This window comes from Gadus chalcogrammus, chromosome 18 (assembly GCF_026213295.1).
Source record: "Gadus chalcogrammus isolate NIFS_2021 chromosome 18, NIFS_Gcha_1.0, whole genome shotgun sequence".
NCBI lineage: Eukaryota > Metazoa > Chordata > Actinopteri > Gadiformes > Gadidae > Gadus > Gadus chalcogrammus.
The window spans coordinates 19,569,005-19,587,513 of record NC_079429.1 but is presented as its reverse complement, the minus strand read 5'-3'; the positions used below and the strand labels follow the sequence as shown (position 1 = coordinate 19,587,513).

Below are 18,509 nucleotides of genomic sequence, written 5' to 3'. Positions count from 1 at the left end.
GCGGCAGCAAATGATAGGTAGGTTGTTTTCCTTTAAAAACGAGAAAAATTTGCTCATCCTTATACAGAATGAAGAGGTGCTGTACCAAAACGTAATTATAGTTTGCATAAAAAAATAAAAAATTGACAGGGTCGGTCGGAAACCGGAACCAAACAAAACATTTTTTTAGGCCTTAGGATACTTCAAGTGGAATCACCGACATTTCTTATCCATTACCTTTACCACATGAGTACTGCATCATATATTTCGAATATCTGCAACTTGAATTCGGGCGTCTGAATTTGTGAACATTGAAAACAAAATATTTTAAATTTGGCTCTCGAAATGTCGTATTGGAATTTATAGATGTGAAATCCGACAAATATTTGATTCAGATACTTTGTTTTCAAAGTATAATATTTCAATGTTAAATGTGATGGCTTTTAAAATTCAAACTATTAAAGGTCCCATGACATGCTATTTTATGTATTCTTTAATATAGGTATTAGTGGGCAACTAACACAGTATTCAAAGACGTTCCCGAAATTCAGCCGTGGTGCAGAGTTACAGCCACTCCGAGCCAGTCACACATTGAGCTTCCCCCAAATGCGCTGTTTCGGTGGGCGTGTCAAGGAGGAGGGTGGGGGTGTGGCCCTGAGCAGCTTGCAGCCACGGTACCATGCGCTCTGTTTACAGTGGATGTATCGCAATGGCGAGGCGCACACAGCCTTTAGCCGTGTTGTGTAAATATTCTAGAACACACGGGAGTCCTGGAGCTCTATATCTAAATATTATCATATAGCCTACACAGATATCTATATCATATATATTATCACGGCCAAAAGCTGTGTGAGCCGATATTATGAATCTCAAACGATCTCCGACGTTCCTGGTTCTTCAACGTCCACATCAATGTGAATACACACACTGTAAAGCAAGTGTTTCTTGTCGGTTCTTTGACGTGTCTTGTATTTCCACAACGAGACTGTCGTGGGGGTTATCTGAGCCATGGTTGAGAAGGAATTGGGGGAAAGGAACTTTGGTTTGACTCGCTGAAGTACATGAACTGCGACATGCCGCCGGTTGCCGCGAGGCACCATCGCCCGGCAGCGGGAAGCCGGCAGCAGGCAGCGCGCGGTTCAGTCGACTTCAGGTTGATGTGAAAGTGGAAGAACCAGAGACGTCGCAGAACCCGACAAAGTCGTTTGTGATTCATAATATCGTCTGGAGGCGCACACAATATGTTATATGATATAGATATCTATGTATTATATGATATAATTTAGATATAGAGCTCCAGGACTGTAACGCAAGTGTTGTACACTTCCTTGTTATTTGGTTAACCGTTCTGCTGTTGGTGTGATGGCGCATAACACGTCGGACTCTCGTCTCTGGTATTTCTACAACGAGACTCGTAGTGGGGGTTATCTCAGCCAAGGTTGAGAATTAATTGGGTGGAAGGAACTTTGGCTTTGACTCCCTCAAGAACATGAACCACGACATGGAGGAGAAAGGGATTGTTGGCGGCGAATGTCTCCCGCTTGAGCCCCGCTGAGGGACCACCGCCGGAGGCGGAGGTGCATAAGCGCTGCCCGGCAAAGATCCCTTTCTCCTCCTTGTCGTGGTTCATGTTCTTGAGGGAGTCAAAGCCAAAGTTCCTTCCCCCCAATTCATTCTCAACCTTGGCTGAGATAACCCCCAATACGAGTCTTGTTGTAGAAATACCAGAGACGAGAGTGCGACGTGTTATGCTATGCGCCATCACACCAACAGCAGAACGGTTATCCAAATAACAAGGAAGTGTACAACACTTGTGTTACAGTCCTGGAGCTCTATATCTAAATAATATCATATAATACATAGATATCTATATCATATAACATATTGTGTGCGCCTCCAGACGATATTATGAATCACAAACGACTTTGTCGGGTTCTGCGACGTCTCTGGTTCTTCCACTTTCACATCAACCTGAAGTCGACTGAACCGCGCGCTGCCTGCTGCCGGCTTCCCGCTGCCGGGCAATGGTGCCTCGCGGCAACCGGCGGCATGTCGCAGTTCATGTTCTTCAGCAAGTCAAACCAAAGTTCCTTTCCCCCAATTCCTTCTCAACCATGGCTCAGATAACCCCCACGACAGTCTCGTTGTGGAAATACAAGACACGTCAAAGAACCGACAAGAAACACTTGCGTTACAGTGTGTGTATTCACACACACACATGTGGCGCTCGCACGGTCGAGTCTCATTGGCGGGCCAACGTCTCTGGGCGGGCCAGGCAGAGTAAGGGGAGGAGCTGAGATTCCTGATGACGTCATGAATACAGACATTCCAAATCAGCGCGCAAACAGCTAGTGCTAGTTTTAAACCAAACGCAAGTTTTAGCCACTGGGGGACCATAGGCAGGCTAGGGGAACTCATATTTATGTTAGAAAACCTCACAAAGTGAGATTTTCATGTCATGGGACCTTTAAGGTGTGTGTGTTTGTGTGTTTAATCGAAAAGTTAGCACAATACTAATGTATTTTTTTTCTTCTTTCTTACGTTCCTCAGAGTGATCGATCTGGGCGTGATGGTTTCCTGCGATAAGATCCTCAGAGAGGCCATTGAGCGTAAAGCAGGTAGGACGCGTCTCCCCGTAACAGGGACCACTGTGGGGTTGGTGGTGGGTATGTGTTCCCCATCTTCCAAGGAGGGGAGGACTAAACAGCGCTCACATACTTGGATATGCTCCACCTGAGCCAAGTCAATTCTAATCTAATAATACACTTAACCATCTCTTACCTAATACCTAAACTAACCATCTCTAACCTACTACCTAAACTAACCATCCCATCCCTAACCATCTCTAACCTACTACCTAACCTAACCATCCCTAACCCAATACCTAACTTAACCATCTCTACCTGTATACCTAAACTAACCATCCCTAACCCAATACCTAAACTAACCATCTCTAACCTAATACCTAAACTAACCATCTGTAACCTAATACCTAAACTAACCATCCCTAACCCAATACCTAAACTAACCATCTCTAACCCAATACCTAAACTAACCATCTCTAACCTAATACCTAAACTAACCATCCCTAACCCAATACCTAAACTAACCATCTCGAACTTAATACCTAAACTAACCATCTGTAACCTAATACCTAAACTAACCATCCCTAACCCAATACCTAAACTAACCATCTCTAACCTACTACCTAAACTAACCATCCCTAACCCAATACCTAATTTAACCATCTCTACCCATATACCTAAACTAACCATCCCTAACCCAATACCTAAACTAACCATCTCTAACCTAATACCTAAACTAACCATCTGTAACCTAATACCTAAACCAACCATCGCTAACCCAATACCTAAACTAACCATCCCTAACCCAATACCTAAACTAACCATCTCTAACCTTATAGCTAAACTAACCATCTCTAACCTACTACCTAAACTAACCATCCCTAACCCAATACTTAACTTAACCATCTCTAACCTACTACCTAAACTAACCATCCCTAACCCAATACCTAACTTGACCATCTCTAACCTAATACCTAAACTTAACCATCTCTAACCTAACATCTTCTCAGCTGTATCCGTTCAGCCTTGCCCAACATCGCCATACACATAGAAACATCAAACAAACGGATCAAAACATAGGCTGAAGGACTGTGGAGGGAATTCGGCTAATCCACATGGTTCAGACCAGGGGATGAGTAACTCGATCTGGTTGATGGATGCCTACTTATCCTTACACTTAAGACCCACTGATTTCAGTGTTGAGTTCCTTTTGGATGCGGATTAGCCTTTTATATATACCCCTTTACACCGGAGAGCTGAAGGGAGCTATCTCTAGGTAGACAATGTATACCAATGCCTTTTAAACGGATGATGAGGCTGTGTTCGTCCATGATGTTCTTGTAGGTTATCCAAGGCTGTTCTTTTTCCAAGCACTAGTTTAATAAGTTCTGGTTTGTCTTTTAGATTTCGTTGGTCTCTCGGGGCTCATCACCCCGTCTCTGGACGAGATGATCCATGTGGCCAAGGAGATGGAGAGGCTGGGGCTGAAGATACCGCTGCTCATAGGAGGAGCCACCACCTCAAAGTGAGACATGACCTGACAACATCAATGGTGCCCTAATATCTACCGGATGACCACCTTTATATTTAGCTGAACTGTTTATTAGGTCATCATTCAGTACGTTTAAATGCAAAGTTTAATCAGATTAAAGCCATAGTTCGACTATGCTCCTCAATCGGACAACTGCAATTGTCAGAGTATACATGGCGGTGAGAAAATCGATTCATTGGTCGAAGCATTTCGTACCCCGGTACGATAGGTGGTGCTGTGCCCATTTCAACTAGTGTAATAGAGCCTCCGGTTAACCTCTTTATGTCACTAGCAACAACAAACTCAGTGCGTTTACATGACACTCAAGAAAGTTGAATTATTGCACATATACACCTTATTCAGACTAAAGTCAAATTGAATCGAGTTACTCATAGTCAAATTCAGACCCCTAGATTATTCGATTGTTAGTCTAATTAAGTGTGCATGGATGCGGTCAATCGGATTGGAATCGGATTATGCGTTCTGCGATATTTTTTCTGGGGCCGTGATCCAGAAGTATAAGGAGGCGATTGTCCTGTTGTTGTCGCCGTCGGAAAACGAGAAACTTTGATTTATTTAAAAAGGTAGCGAAGAAGATGGAGGAAGCCGGTCTAGTGCCGATGTAGTTATCCCCTATAAGAAGTGTATCATCATCAACATGCATTCAGTACACACTACGCTTCTGTTACGAGAGTAGCGTACGTGTGTGCACGAGAATGGCAGTGTGTGTGTGAGTGACTTCAGCGAGTGAGTGGACGAGCGAGGAGAGTGAGCGGTTGCGCTCTCAGTTTAGTGAATGAATGAGTCCGGTTGTGTCTGTGCAAACGTGAACTGTTAAGTCAGTGGAACTACGAATAAAGGGTTTTCCGTACGCTTACAATGAGATCCTCTTCCCGATGGATCAGTAGCACGTGGCTGATTCAGTCATTTAATGGAGAGGCACCGCAGACACTGAGATTCTCCACTGGGGGGATTGAAGCTGATCATATTAACGTTGGTCTTACAGACGAGACGATAAACTGTGGTCACTAAAGATCACACAGTGCTCATCGCTGGGGTCTGGGAGGCAGCTCTGGTTTCTGGGAGCCAGCTCTGTGGTCTAGGAGCCAGCTTTTGGGTCAAGGAGCCAGCTCTCTTTATAAGTGCATTGAATAATTATTATGGAAAGCAAAAAAGCTTCTTACACTCGCAGGTTGAGGCAATAGAACCCTTGCATCACTCATTAAAGTATTTATCTATCTATCAATGCATGTTTGGTAACATCACATTGTTGAATTTAAATATCCCAAATAGTATAATACTTAATAATAATACTACACTGGTTAGTAGGTCCTCCCCACAGTCAAGTACAAGGTACGCAATTGACTCGTAGATAGATGCGTTTAAATGGGACAGCTAGATCCGATTAAGCATATGGATTTTGCTACACGAACGGACCTGTGTCAATTATATGAACGTACATGGCCAAGGGCTCTCATGCCTTGTTCACACTACAATGTGTCCGTCGACGGATGGGGGCTTTTTGACATATCCATGTGTTTTTCCGGGTTGTATTACAAAGGCGATTTCATTGGACAGTGTCCTTGTGTATATTTGCATAACGCAGTCTGATTGGCCGATGGATCTGTCGCTGCCTGAAAAGTTTAACATTTTCTCAACTTTTTCACTCAGGCCACGAGGCCGACGGAACAAACGGACCCACAATGCATTTTGAGAGACGCCCCATGCAAAGTCAATAAGATCCGTCGACGGACACATGTAGTGTGACGCCTCGTGCCCACTACCTCCGTCCGTTGACTGATCCCCATTGACTTTGAATGGGGACGGACGCGCAATGCATTGTGGATCCGTCCTTCCCGTTGGAGCCTTCGACGCCGTCAAAAAGTTGAAAAATGTTCAACTTTTTCGGCAGCGACGGATCCGTCATCCAATCAGATCGCGTATGCAAATTTAAACACTGTGACGCGACTCGGGCTCTGACGATACTGGAAAGCGGGAAAGCGGGTCATCTTGCATCGCAACAAGCAGGAAGAAGCGGGAAGAACCCGGCGAAGCGATTTGATTGGCTGACGGATGCCTCTGCAAAGACTACTCCCCCATCCGTCAGCCACGCCTTCCCACATCCGTTGACTGACGGTGCAGTGGGCATGTAGGGTGAACAAGGCGTCAGGCCACGGAGCCGACAGAACGGACGGACCCACAATGCATTTCGCGAGCGCCCCATGCAAAGTCAATGAAATCCGTCGACGGACGGAGGTAGTGTGACGCCTCACGCCTCATGCCCACTGCACCGTCAGTCAAAGGACTGGGAAGGCGTGGCTGACGGATGGGGGAGCTTTCCAGAGTCGTCAGAGCCCGAATAGTGTCACAGTGCTTACATTTGCATACGTGATCTGATTGGATGACGGATCCGTCGCTGCCGAAAAAGTTGAAAAATGTTCAACTTTTTGACGGAGCCTTCAGCGGACGGATCCACAATGCATTGCGCGTCCGTCCCCATTCAAAGTCAATGGGGATCAGTCAACGGATGGAGGTAGTGGGCACGAGGCGTGAACAAGGTGTAAAAGGCCCATTCACACCCTTACGGGATCCCTTACGGTTGGTGCTTGTGAATGCAGAAATCAAACTGGGGTACTGACCAAAGCAAGCCGTCCTGAACCACCTGTGAGAGGGGGTCCAGATGAACTGATGCGGTTTGATTTAATGGAGAACACAATCGGACCCTGCATGTAAACAACATGCAATAAACAACAAGTCTAGTAAACAACAATGAAAAGGAATGAGTGTTACCCAAATGCCAATACCTGTGATTAAATAACTTCTCAATACTTTTAATAATATTAAACTATATACAGTAGCAATGTCTAACGTTCCAGCGTTTCCTGCTTCAAATTGACTCATTATATCTGTAGTCAATGCACATCTTATAACATATATATTCTACAGCAAAAAATGTCTAACTATGTCTAACTATTGACACCCCCTCTCTTTGAGGCAGTTTGAGTCACACAGTAGCACCGCCAGTTAAAGTGGACAGAACACAAAAGCCTCCCGCCTACTACCTGGAAAGGGCTTAATCTAACACATTGCTACTTGAATTAAGCGTTTCAGAGCTCTAAACTATTTTAGAGCTCAATAAACAATTTCAGAGCAGTAAAAAATGTAATTATGTGATGAAGAATATATTGTCGATCAATCTCTCAACACCCTTACGCTAGGCCCTTCCCGGCCCTCTGTGTTGATGAGTTAAGTAGAGCGGGTGTGTTGTATTATGTATGGCAGAATGCATCGTAGAAAAGAACAATGAAATCAACGTAATCGATTTATACCGTGATGTGGATGCTTTGTGTTCCTAAGAATTCACACAGCGGTGAAGATCGCACCGCGCTACAAGTCTCCGGTGGTCCACGTCTTGGATGCCTCTAGAAGTGTTGTAGTGGTAAGTGTTTGTGTGATGTGTGAACTTAGACGGCTCCAGGTATTTTAAAGATTCAATGCATTCATTCTTTCTCCGTAATCCATTGTTCCATGTGAGGTTTTCTGTGTGTACATATTAAATATTGAGGCTGCATTATTCAAATGGTGTCAAATGGGCATTGTGCGTGTCCTTTGATTGCTAGGAGTGTGCGTGGACTGTGTACTGTGTTGTAGAATCGTCCCGGTGAGACTTAACGTCTAACTCCTCTGCCCCAGTGCTCCCAGCTCCTTGAAGACGCGGCACGGGAGGAGTTCTTTGAGGAGCTTACAGAGGAGTACGAGGAGCTCAGACATGAGCACTATGATTCGTTGAAGGTGAGAAACTTGACTCAAATGTACTCTAAGCTTTAAGAGCTATGATTTAAGTGTAATACATCTCAGGTTAGGCGTTTCTGGTTTTAACCGCAAGGCCAGCAAGCTTATACCGTTTTAATTGTATGCAAACCGACTGTGCCAGCATTCGTCATTATGACCCTGCGTTCACACCAAAAGATGCATTTGCTGCCCGAACGCGTTGACGCCTGAGTTTTGCGGCGCGTCAAATCAAGTTTTGCGGCGCGTCAAACTTTTGACGCGCGTCAAAAGTTGAAATATTTCAACTCGAGCAGCATTTGACGCGCCGCAAAATACGTGAACGCGCCCTTCGCCCGTGTTCCCGGCAGCGGGCACGGGCATGCCGCGCCGCAAATCAGATTTTGACGTGCCGCAAATCAAGTTTTGCTGCCCGTTTTCTCGGCAGCAAATGCTGCGGCAGCAAAGCAGCAACGCGTCTCTACATTCACTTTGAATGGGATCACGACGCGCGTCAACTTTTTGCATCTTTTGGTGTGAACGCAGGGTTAGACCTTCTGACAAATAAAAAATGTAGTCTACGGCTTCCATCAGCAGCTTTTGTTGATCAAAACAGTGGCGGCTCCTGAAAAAATCTCAGGTGGGGCCATTTTTATGATAATGATTAAGGTGACCCATTCAATTGGTGCATTAGGCAAAACAGTATAAATGTGTTGTATCAAGTTGCCTTGCCTTATCTTGCCTAATGTTGTATGATGTAAAATGTAAAATAGCTAAACGGGAGAAAATATGTCCGGCAACAACATAAAGACAGGTGCAGCATATTAAGTCAAATATTGACTTAATATGCAACAGCCTGTGAGAATGCTTTTTGTAAAACCTCTGGTGTATGACATCCCCCCCCTTTGTAGAAGCCTGTTCATTTATTAAATTGTTTGATTTAATCCCAATTTGGCTGAATTTGATCGCCGACTAAATGCGACTTCTTTCAAAGACACAACGGAATTGCACTGTACAGTCGCAATCTTGAAAGTACCTACGTGACTTGATCGAAGATGCCCCCTCCCTCTTTTTTCTCAGTTACGTATGTCGCAAGCACGCTGGGGCGAGCCCTCCCGGAAACCTTAGAGATTGCATTGTCCGCTCCGTTTTTCTAAAAAAATATATTTGACATGAGAGTCAATGAGAAACCCCTGGGGCGATTTTACATGCGATTGAAATTGCCCCAGAGAGGCGGGAACATTTGAAACACGACTTGAATCTGACTAATCTGATTGGACAATGACAGATCCTGTGTCTAGAACACTGATAACTACTGTTGCTGTGATAGAATTGGTTAGAAAAAAAATCCCTCTTTCTCCCCGATGATAGTACGTCGCCAGAGTCCATCAGACTCGGCCAGTGAGGCTGCTAGATTGTCATCATGGCACGGCCCACCACTGACTGTTAGCCTAGAACTGCATGGACAGAAGGAGGCGGAAGCGGTGTGGGGGCCGGCTCATGACACCGACAGCAAACCCGCTCAGATTTGGGTTCTCCTTCTTTTGCTACATGTTTGTATCACCCAATCTGGTTGCTTATAGCGGGGGTCTGTAAGTGTGTAATCTGCCTATATTAAACGATATGTAATATCAGTTTAACAACAGTGACTTATGCCATCACTTCAGAAATAGGCGGACAGGTTGAAGGAAGTAGTCTGATTGGGTGGGTGTGTATGTGGTCGATGTGTTCCAAGGTAACTAGTATGAATTTGCTGTGAGGATGAAAAATGAAGAATGATCATGGTCCTCTCTCAGGAGCGGCGCTACCTCTCCCTGTCCCAGGCCAGAGACCAGGGCCTCCACATCGACTGGTCCGCACAACCACAAGCAGGTGAGGAGGAATAGGTTGAGGGCTTTAATAAACCAGTGTCTCGTTCCAACAGTGCATCACGTCCATGTTAAAGTAGATTTGTTGAACAATGAAGCATTGAGTCTATTAGTAGAATTTGGCATGCTATTCTCACAGATAGTAAAATACAGTTCACCTCCCATCTTTCAGTGCGGCCTCAGTTTTTGGGAACCCGTGTGTTTGACTCCTACAACCTGCGCAACCTCATTGACTTCATCGACTGGAAACCCTTCTTCGACGTCTGGCAGCTCAGGGGCAAGTACCCCAACAGAGGGTACCCCAAAATATTCAAGGACAAGACCGTAGGTATGAGCCTCTCCTGATGGTAGGCAACCCTCTGCTCGTAGCAAACTTTGTAGTGTGGCTGACTAGAAAAATGTAAAACAAGGGTTTTGAGGAAAATGTTCAAAGTCCATTTATTTACATACACAACACAAAAAGAAGATAAACTTGAAATCAAATGGCTATTTGATAATCATAAACATTTAACGATCAGTCAAGCATGCTGTCTTCCTTCACACCAATCCTTTACCTCAGAGCATCTGTCTGGCTGCTCCTGTCCAGCAGCTAGCTGGAGGGAACGTAGTACTCATTGAACCCTTATGATGCCACACATATTGGCGTTTACTTCATTGTGCCATGGATTGACTCCTACATGAAGAATGTCCGTATGGGCTCCAGTAAAACAGACGTGGTGACCACTGACCTGCAGGCGCAGAGGCCAGGCGGGTGTTTGACGAAGCCCAGGGGCTCCTCAACCGTCTGATTGACAGCCGAGGACTCTGTGGTAAGGGTCTGGTGGGCTTCTGGCCAGCTCAAAGCGTCGGGGATGACATCCATGTCTACTCAGAAGACGCCACGCCACAATGCAACACAGAGCCCATCGCAAAGTTCCACGGATTACGACAGCAGGTACGCCTGCACGGCTTAAAATAACATATTTGAAGGTGACATATTATACCATCAGGTTTGAGAGTGATTAGCAGTTACAAGCCGTTTTGAAAATCGGCCTCTTCCGACATCACAATTGGGCGTGTCCACCTAGATGTATGACAGATAGATGAGCAACATTTGCTACAGTCCAGGCTGGTAGACTGATCTATCCAGCACATATCTAGTTGGACACGCCCACTTGTGATAAGATAAGATATACTTTATTCATCTCAGCAGAGAAATATAGGTGTTCCAGCAGCCAGCATACATACATATCCCACCTAAACAAAACCATGCACCCACAATACTTAGCTTAGGATAGAAAAAGTGTAATGGATGGTCCATGTGCATAAGTAGAAGTAGAAATAGCTGTTACTCAGAGATAACAGTACAAAATGTGTGCAAATATACAGGTGTGCAAATAAACAGGTGTGGAATAAACAGGTGCAAAAAAAAAAAAATACATATATATAAGCATATATAATTATATATAAGCAGCGCAAGCTGAAGTTTAAATGAATATTCTTTTGTAAAAAGGGGAGTTATTATAAAGTGCAATTGCAGTAGGTAAAAAAGTATTCTTAAATCTGTCCTTTCTGCAGCTTAGCTGTCGTAGCCTCCCACTAAAAATACTATTTTGTTTACTCACTAGATTGTGCAAGGGATGCGTGTTATCGTCCATAATACTCAACAATTTCTGTACCATCCTTCTCTCCATCACCACCTCCAGGGACACTACAGCAGTCCCCAGCACATAGCCAGCCCTCCTCATCAGCCTTTTAGAGTCACAAGCCCTGATGCCGCTGCCCCAACTGATGGCTGCAAAGAAAATGGCACTTGCCACAGCAGACTGATAAAACATACATAACAATTTGCTACACACATTAAAAGACCTGAGCTTCCGCAAGAAGTAGAGTCTGCTCTGACCCTTCTTGTAGACAGCCTCTGTTTGTCGCTTCCAGTCCAGTTTATTGTTCATGTGCACACCCAAGTATTTATAGCTCTCTACCACCTGCACTTTATCCCCAACGATAGTGATGTCAGAAGAGGTCGATTTTTGACATCACAAGTAACGGCTTGTAATGGCTAATCACACTCACGCCTGGTGGTATACTATGTCACCTTTAAAACGTGTATTCTACTGGATTTATTAATTCTTTCCAATCTGTGGTGCATGACCGGATTCCAACCACTCATCCGTTTGTCTTGGCACGTCTCCTTGTCGCTCGCAGGCAGAGAAAGACAGCGCTAGCTCAGAGCCCTACCTCTGCATCTCGGACTTCGTGGCTCCCAGAGAAAGCAGGTTGGCCGACTACATTGGGCTCTTCGCTGTGGGCGTGTTCGGAGCTGAGGAGCTGAGCAAGCAGTTTGTGGAACAAGGAGACGACTACAGCAGCATAATGGTCAAAGCACTGGCTGATCGGCTGGCTGAGGTAAAGTCAGACGTACAGCCTGACTGATAGTCTGAGATGTATATCAGTTTATTCTTCCCCCATCCCATCCCATACTGCCTTCACAAAATATAGTGTATGAATATATAAAAACAGAATAAAATGGAAGTGACACATTACAGGATAATTAGCCCAGAAGTCTCCTTCTCCTCGTTAGCAAGGCCCTGATTCTGAAGGATCTGAGAAGTTCTTTGTCAGACGCTCCTTTTTTGGGGATTTTAAGATCGGTTTGGTCTTCATCCAATCGGGACCGTACCATCCAATTACAACTGCTTGCCTATGTAGCCAGGAGAGAAATGGACTCCACCCAAACCTTTTATGAAAATCACATTTCGCTAATTATTTGTAACCTCAAAAGTATTTTGCACACTGGAAGCCGGTAGGAACCACTATCGAACCACGTCGATAGATCTAGTATTTAGACCTGCTCTGATCTGAGCTTCTCCAACACGCTCCCTTAGGCGTTTGCAGAGGAGCTCCATGCCCGTGTCCGCAAAGACATGTGGCGCTACAGCCCAGAGGAGGAGCTGCTCAGCACGGCAGACCTCCACCGGGTCCGCTACCAGGGAATCAGGCCCGCCGCCGGCTACCCCAGCCAGCCCGACCACTCTGAGAAGAAGACCATGTGGAGCCTGGCAAACATCCAGGAACAGACTGGTGAGACACCAATCAGAGACGTGGGGCCCCTTTACACAGGAATAATGCCACTTCTGAACCTAGACCGCATCAACATTGAACAAACGAATCTTCTTACACAGAGGCCACAATTTTGTCACAATCCTATCAGCCTGCTTGGATGTAAAATCTCAAATAAAAAGGGATCCGTTCACCCGGACAGGTGGAGTTCCCTCACATTTTACAATAATAAGCGTCCACTAGGAATGCCCAAGATCAAAACAGAGCAAAATGTATGACATCATATTGATAACCACAGGCAAACTATTAATGATTCTAGACAAATGCATCATTTAGCGATCAAAACTAGATTCCCATTTATTTTCGGTAAAAAATTCTAAGCCCATTCAATATCAACCCTAATAACAAAAGTTGTCCCAGAAATTGTTTGCATGGTATTTTTATTAAATCTATAATCTAACCATTTTGTTTGTAAGATGAACAAACAAAATTGATTCCCACAAGTTGAAGATGGGGCTGGACAAGGGATTTCTTACTTTTCTTCATCTGATTCAACCCCATCTATTGAAAACTGGAAATTCACCTTCACTTGGTAGGCCTACTAGTGTTTAAATGTTTAGGGTTATTTTTTCTCTGGTCTGCTGTCTGTCAGACATAAATCGGGTAAAATAAAGAAATAACTTAATCTACCACAACATTATACAAACCAAAATGACACAAATCCTATCTTCATTCTCCAAGAAGAATATGTTATCAAAGCAGATAATTATGGCTACAAATATGTGCAAATCATCCTTGAAACCGGAGAAGCACCACTGTACCCAGGGGCTTAAAGTGAATAAAAGTAAGGTTCATTTTAAGAAGGTAAAATGGAACGGAAGTACACTTCTTTTGAATTTTGTTGGGACATGGCAACATTTATACAAACTTACTAATGATTCTGTGCTTATGGAATTGATTTGACGTTGAATATACAAACCCATCCATATGATGGAATGCTCTGTGTTCATGGATGTTTCCATATGTTCAGTGTACTTTAACATGCGTTCATTCAGGAATTGACCTGACTGAGTCTCTGGCCATGACGCCAGCGGCCTCCGTCTCCGGCCTCTACTTCTGGAACCCTCAGTCCCAGTACTTTGCCGTTGGGAAAGTCACCAGGGAACAGGTGAGTCAAAAGAGATGCATGTAGGCTTTGTTCACATTTCAGTTCCTCACTGAAGGTGTAACGTGCGCGTTTGGCTGAACCCAAGTGCACAGACTGGCGACGAGCGTGGAACAGAGTCAATAGTTTATTTCGTAGACATGCGAGTAGTCAGACAAGCAGGGATCAGGAACCAACGGGGTAGTCAGACAGGCGGGGTTCAGGAACCGGCAGGAGAGTCTGACAGGCGAGGATCAGGAACCAGAAGGAGAGTCAGACAGGCAGGGATCAGGAACCGGCAGGAGAGTCAGACAGGCGAGGATCAGGAACCAGAAGGAGAGTCAGACAGGCAGGGATCAGGAACCGGGAGAATAGTCAGACCGGCAGGGATCAGAGAGCAGGCAGGAGCGGTGGTAGGTCAGGAGTAGAATCACGGGAAAGCACTGTGAAACACAAGAGACAATCTGGCAGGGAATGTTTGGGAGGAGAGGACTGATATAGGGGAAACACAGGTGAAGGTGGTTGGTTTAATTGGGAGTGAACAGGGTGGCAGGCAGGTGAATGAGAAAACCAGGGGCGGATCATGACAGAAGGTCTGTCTGGCCGCAAGCCTTTTGAAACTAACTTCTCAGAGCCCAGAAATGGGCCGACCCATCGGTGATAGGGGGGGGGGGGGGTTCAGTTATATAACGCAGCCCGGCAGTCTGCACCATTTCAAAAACAATGTCAGTGCCAATTGAAAGCGAACAAATAAATAACATTAATAAATCTTCCCTGAAGGCTTTTCTCCGTGGAGGAATTTTTGTCGGAATGTTAATTTCCAAATTTCCAACAATTAATAAATACGATTGGCTGGAGTTTTGTTAACATGAGGCCACCCCTAGGCTGACACAATTCCCATTCTCGTACCTCCTATGAGCTTCACCAGTTAACAGACCCGGAGTCAGAATAGTAATGGCTTAATAATGAATAATAAAGTCTCCAAATCATGCAATGAAAGCCGATATCAGACAGAAATCCCTCACTGTCCTCTCTCCACTAAACTCACGTACCTGAAACGATATCACTTCCTCCCAAGCCCTCTCCTTCACCAAGAACGCACATTCAAGGCACCCCCTTAGGCCACACCCACTTGGGTCAATCAAATGCTGACCAGCCAATGACGACTCGTGAACTATTACAACTCCCCTGATTGACACTTGGTTTAAAGTAAATATACTAGTTTCAAGATCAGGACGGTCTTACAAGGCAATTAATGAATAAATACATCCCCAATGTGTATGTGTTGGAGGTGAGGGACCTGAATAGCCATGTTTTGTCATGTTTGTTCTTAATTGTTTTCTTCCAGTAGAAGCCTCTAAATGTTGCAGCCAGGAACTCTTCCCTCAGGTGACCTCTGGAACCCTTTATACTCTCCCCAGGTGGAGCATTATGCTGAGAGGAAGAGTATGGGCGTGGCCGAGGTGGAGCGGTGGCTGGGGCCCATCCTGGGCTACGAGACGGACCAGTAGAGTGGAGATCTGATTCCAGAACCAGTTTTGGTATTACATTCTACTGAGATTGTGAATGGTACAAGTTAGGGTTGTTTGTTTGGCCGGTGCTTTCCATGAATATGAACTCGGTACATCAACGTTTTTTGTTTTCGTCTTTCTATACATTGTAGATTAAATAGCCAGTGAACAGTTTTTTATTTTGTTGATTTAACACAGTATTATTTCTTATATGATCGGTTTCTGTCACGGTTACTAAAACGTATAATCCTATGTTTTTGCCTCCCCAAAACACTGAGTGTTCCATTCTGATTCGAGCGCTCCTCCACTCTGAATCGAGCGCTCCTCCACTCTGAATCGAGCGCTCCTCCACTCTGATTCAAGCGCTCCTCCACTCTGAATCGAGCGCTCCTCCACTCTGAATCGAGCGCTCCTCCACTCTGATTTGAGCGCTCCTCCACTCTGAATCGAGCACAGGTATGAACCAGCGTCAGGTTCTTTTCATGATGCAGAGGAGCCTGAAAGTAAACTCATGGAGGTCCCGATGAAGGGGCGATGGCAGCGAGGTGTTTGTGGAGCTCTGCCTGGCTGTGGTGGACGAGAGAGGCCTTCACAGACACCTGTAGTATAACAATACGCTGTGTGTGGAAATGTGGAGCTCCGTCTGAGCACCGGTTTATTCTTTTGCCTGAGTGAGGGTTAAGCTTCTCATTAGAACGTTACATTGCATGGCGCATTACATTTTTATTTAACCTTTATGTATCTAGATGAGTCCCATTGAGACCTTTAGCCTATTTTTTAAGGGAGCCCTGAGTTCATATTCAACCTTGCTCACTATATCACTCATCAGTAGCAGCGCCAAACAATAACAAATTATGCTACCAGAGAAAAACGAGATACAATATGCTGCATAATTAAAATGCACGATACTAAATGTTGCGTTTGACAACGATGCAAGCACAATTCATGAAAATAAAACGCAGCGAAGTGGTCAATCACTGAATTGATGTCCAGCGCTTTGGTCCGTCTGAAGTTTCCAAATGCTCTCTGGATCCTGTTTGACTGTTCACCACGACCTCCTGCAGATGACCAGGTTGTGCCTTTCTCCTCACATGTGCTCCTCTGCCTTTCAAAGCCCACGGAAGCACACTGGTGGTCACTGGCACACAACCAGATTGCATTCCATGTTTCAACGTTGCGTCTATCGTTGATGGTATCAACGACTGAAAAGACCAGATCACTCGCAGATACCAGCTCAAGACTTGTGGCCTGTAGATCAGTGGTTTTCAAACTGTGGGGCGCGCCCCCCCTGTGGGGCGCCAGAGTACTTCAGGGGGGGCGCGACGTGAGAAAAAATAAACCAGAAAAAAACCCTGAAAGTCGATGATTCAAATCATCAGTCGTACTTTAACTGTAGAAGTAACATGACTAAATCAATTTTTCAAATGTTTCAAAAATATGTTTCAAATGTTTTAAAATTATGATCAGAGATGTTTTAAATGTGTAAAATAATTAAAATAGCTTTCGAAACACACGCGTGTCTGATAATCCTTTCAGTTCCTCCGCACGTCTGGTGGGCTCTAGTTCTTGCTGCTTCTCGATAAACAGAACGACAGACCCAGCAAAAAAGGTTGTAAAGCATCTGTACTATTTGAAAACAGTCTGCGACTGGTTTCACATTATGCACACAGTCAACTAAAACCAAGATTAGTCTGTGGGCATAGTAATGGATGTCAATTGCATGTGGCACTTCTTGGCAAAAATGTTACTTCAGACCGTTGACCGTCATCTTGCAACTGGGCAACACATGCGTTTTGGTCGACGTTACATTTAGCCGACATCTGTTCTACTGGCTCGAGCAGAGACTTTCCATCTAAGCCCTCTGCCGGAATAAAGTTCAAGAATTCTTCATGAGTGTTTTTGTTATGTAATGCACAACTACATATCTGCTACATATCTGGTACTGAAGAAGTATCACAAAGATACCATGGGTCGTACCTCGCGTCGAATTTCAGCTGAAAAAGTGGGTTCACTGTCTTGTAACGGTCTTCATAATGTCATATTCATAGTTTTAGTGATTCAACACTTTAATGATGGATCTCGTATATCCATGGGGGTCTACTGATGCCTGTGGTCTTCACACTTTAAACAGAAACATGTTTTGGTCTATCATGTTCTGTACATACCCCCCAGTGGGTGTTTACATAGAAAGTTTAGAGTTAGGGTTATACATTAATAAATGGGCTTTTACGGATGTTTACTTTTTAAGATGAGCTCCCTCATCCCTCAATTAATAAATAAACTAACAATTTTGTTTCTCTGTTGCTTGTTTTGATTATTGTGTATGAATCACATTTTTTGTGACCTGGTTTTATTCAGAGAATGGAAAATTAAATGACAGCATAATCACTTTTTCCTTAGAAGGCTGCTCTTAAAGGAGAATTTCACCGGTGAAGGGGTTTGAACAAAAGTTCAAAAGTCAAAATGGAGCAGAAATGTAAAATTAATGAGAGGTCAAAGTGTGTGTGTGTGTGTGTGTGTGTGTGTGTGTGTGTGTGTGTGTGTGTGTGTGTGTGTGTGTGTGTGTGTGTGTGTGTGTGTGTGTGTGTGTGTGTGTGTGTGTGTGTGTGTGTGTGTGTGTGTGTGTGTGTGTGTGTGTGTGTGTGTGTGTGTGTGTGTGTGTGTCTTTAAGAGAATAGCGCGCCGGTGCGCGTGGGAAAAACCGCCCAATCTGGCAACACCTGTAGGTCCTCCAAAAGTAGCCCAACTCGCCCAATTTTACAACACTGCTGAAGGTCCACGCGTCCGCGTCAACGTGAATAAATGAGACCAAATGAAAACGAAGCCGGTATGAAACTAAAACTGATTCTGAAGAAATTTTAAATGATACCAAAATTCCGTTTAGATATTATTGAAGATACAAGTGTGTACATTTGTTAAATGGTTTGAACAAAGATAAACAGTTAAATTGATTTAGCTACGTCTTAAATAGTTGAAGTACCAAAAGAAAACCGCCCAATCTAGTTACGTCTTAAACAGTTGAAGTACCAAAAAAAAATCCCAATCTGGCAACACTACCTCTAGGTCCTCCAAAAGTAGCCC

The 18,509-nt window shown here is 44.5% G+C and overlaps 1 protein-coding gene across 3 annotated transcripts in view; it reads left to right on the top strand.

Annotated features, from left to right (window-relative positions):
• mtr (5-methyltetrahydrofolate-homocysteine methyltransferase) overlaps window positions 1-17,717 on the top strand; it is a 46,020-nt gene extending 28,303 nt beyond the window's left edge. Inside the window, exons 23-34 of one of the 3 annotated variants that reach the window (XR_008893123.1) lie at window positions 2,530-2,597; window positions 3,969-4,089; window positions 7,453-7,534; window positions 7,789-7,887; window positions 9,660-9,735; window positions 9,904-10,059; window positions 10,466-10,665; window positions 11,919-12,119; window positions 12,599-12,794; window positions 13,829-13,941; window positions 15,339-16,700; window positions 16,741-17,714. Coding sequence is in view for 2 of the 3 variants with exons in the window: in XM_056576607.1 (XP_056432582.1) it covers window positions 2,530-2,597; window positions 3,969-4,089; window positions 7,453-7,534; window positions 7,789-7,887; window positions 9,660-9,735; window positions 9,904-10,059; window positions 10,466-10,665; window positions 11,919-12,119; window positions 12,599-12,794; window positions 13,829-13,941; window positions 15,339-15,428 (1,402 nt within the window). In the remaining variant the exon portion in view is untranslated. Of the gene's footprint in view, window positions 1-2,529; window positions 2,598-3,968; window positions 4,090-7,452; window positions 7,535-7,788; window positions 7,888-9,659; window positions 9,736-9,903; window positions 10,060-10,465; window positions 10,666-11,918; window positions 12,120-12,598; window positions 12,795-13,828; window positions 13,942-15,338 lie in introns of all 3 variants that reach the window. The other 2 variants (XM_056576607.1, XM_056576606.1) reach the window with 2 other exon arrangements.
• Window positions 17,718-18,509: the final 792 nt, after the last annotated feature.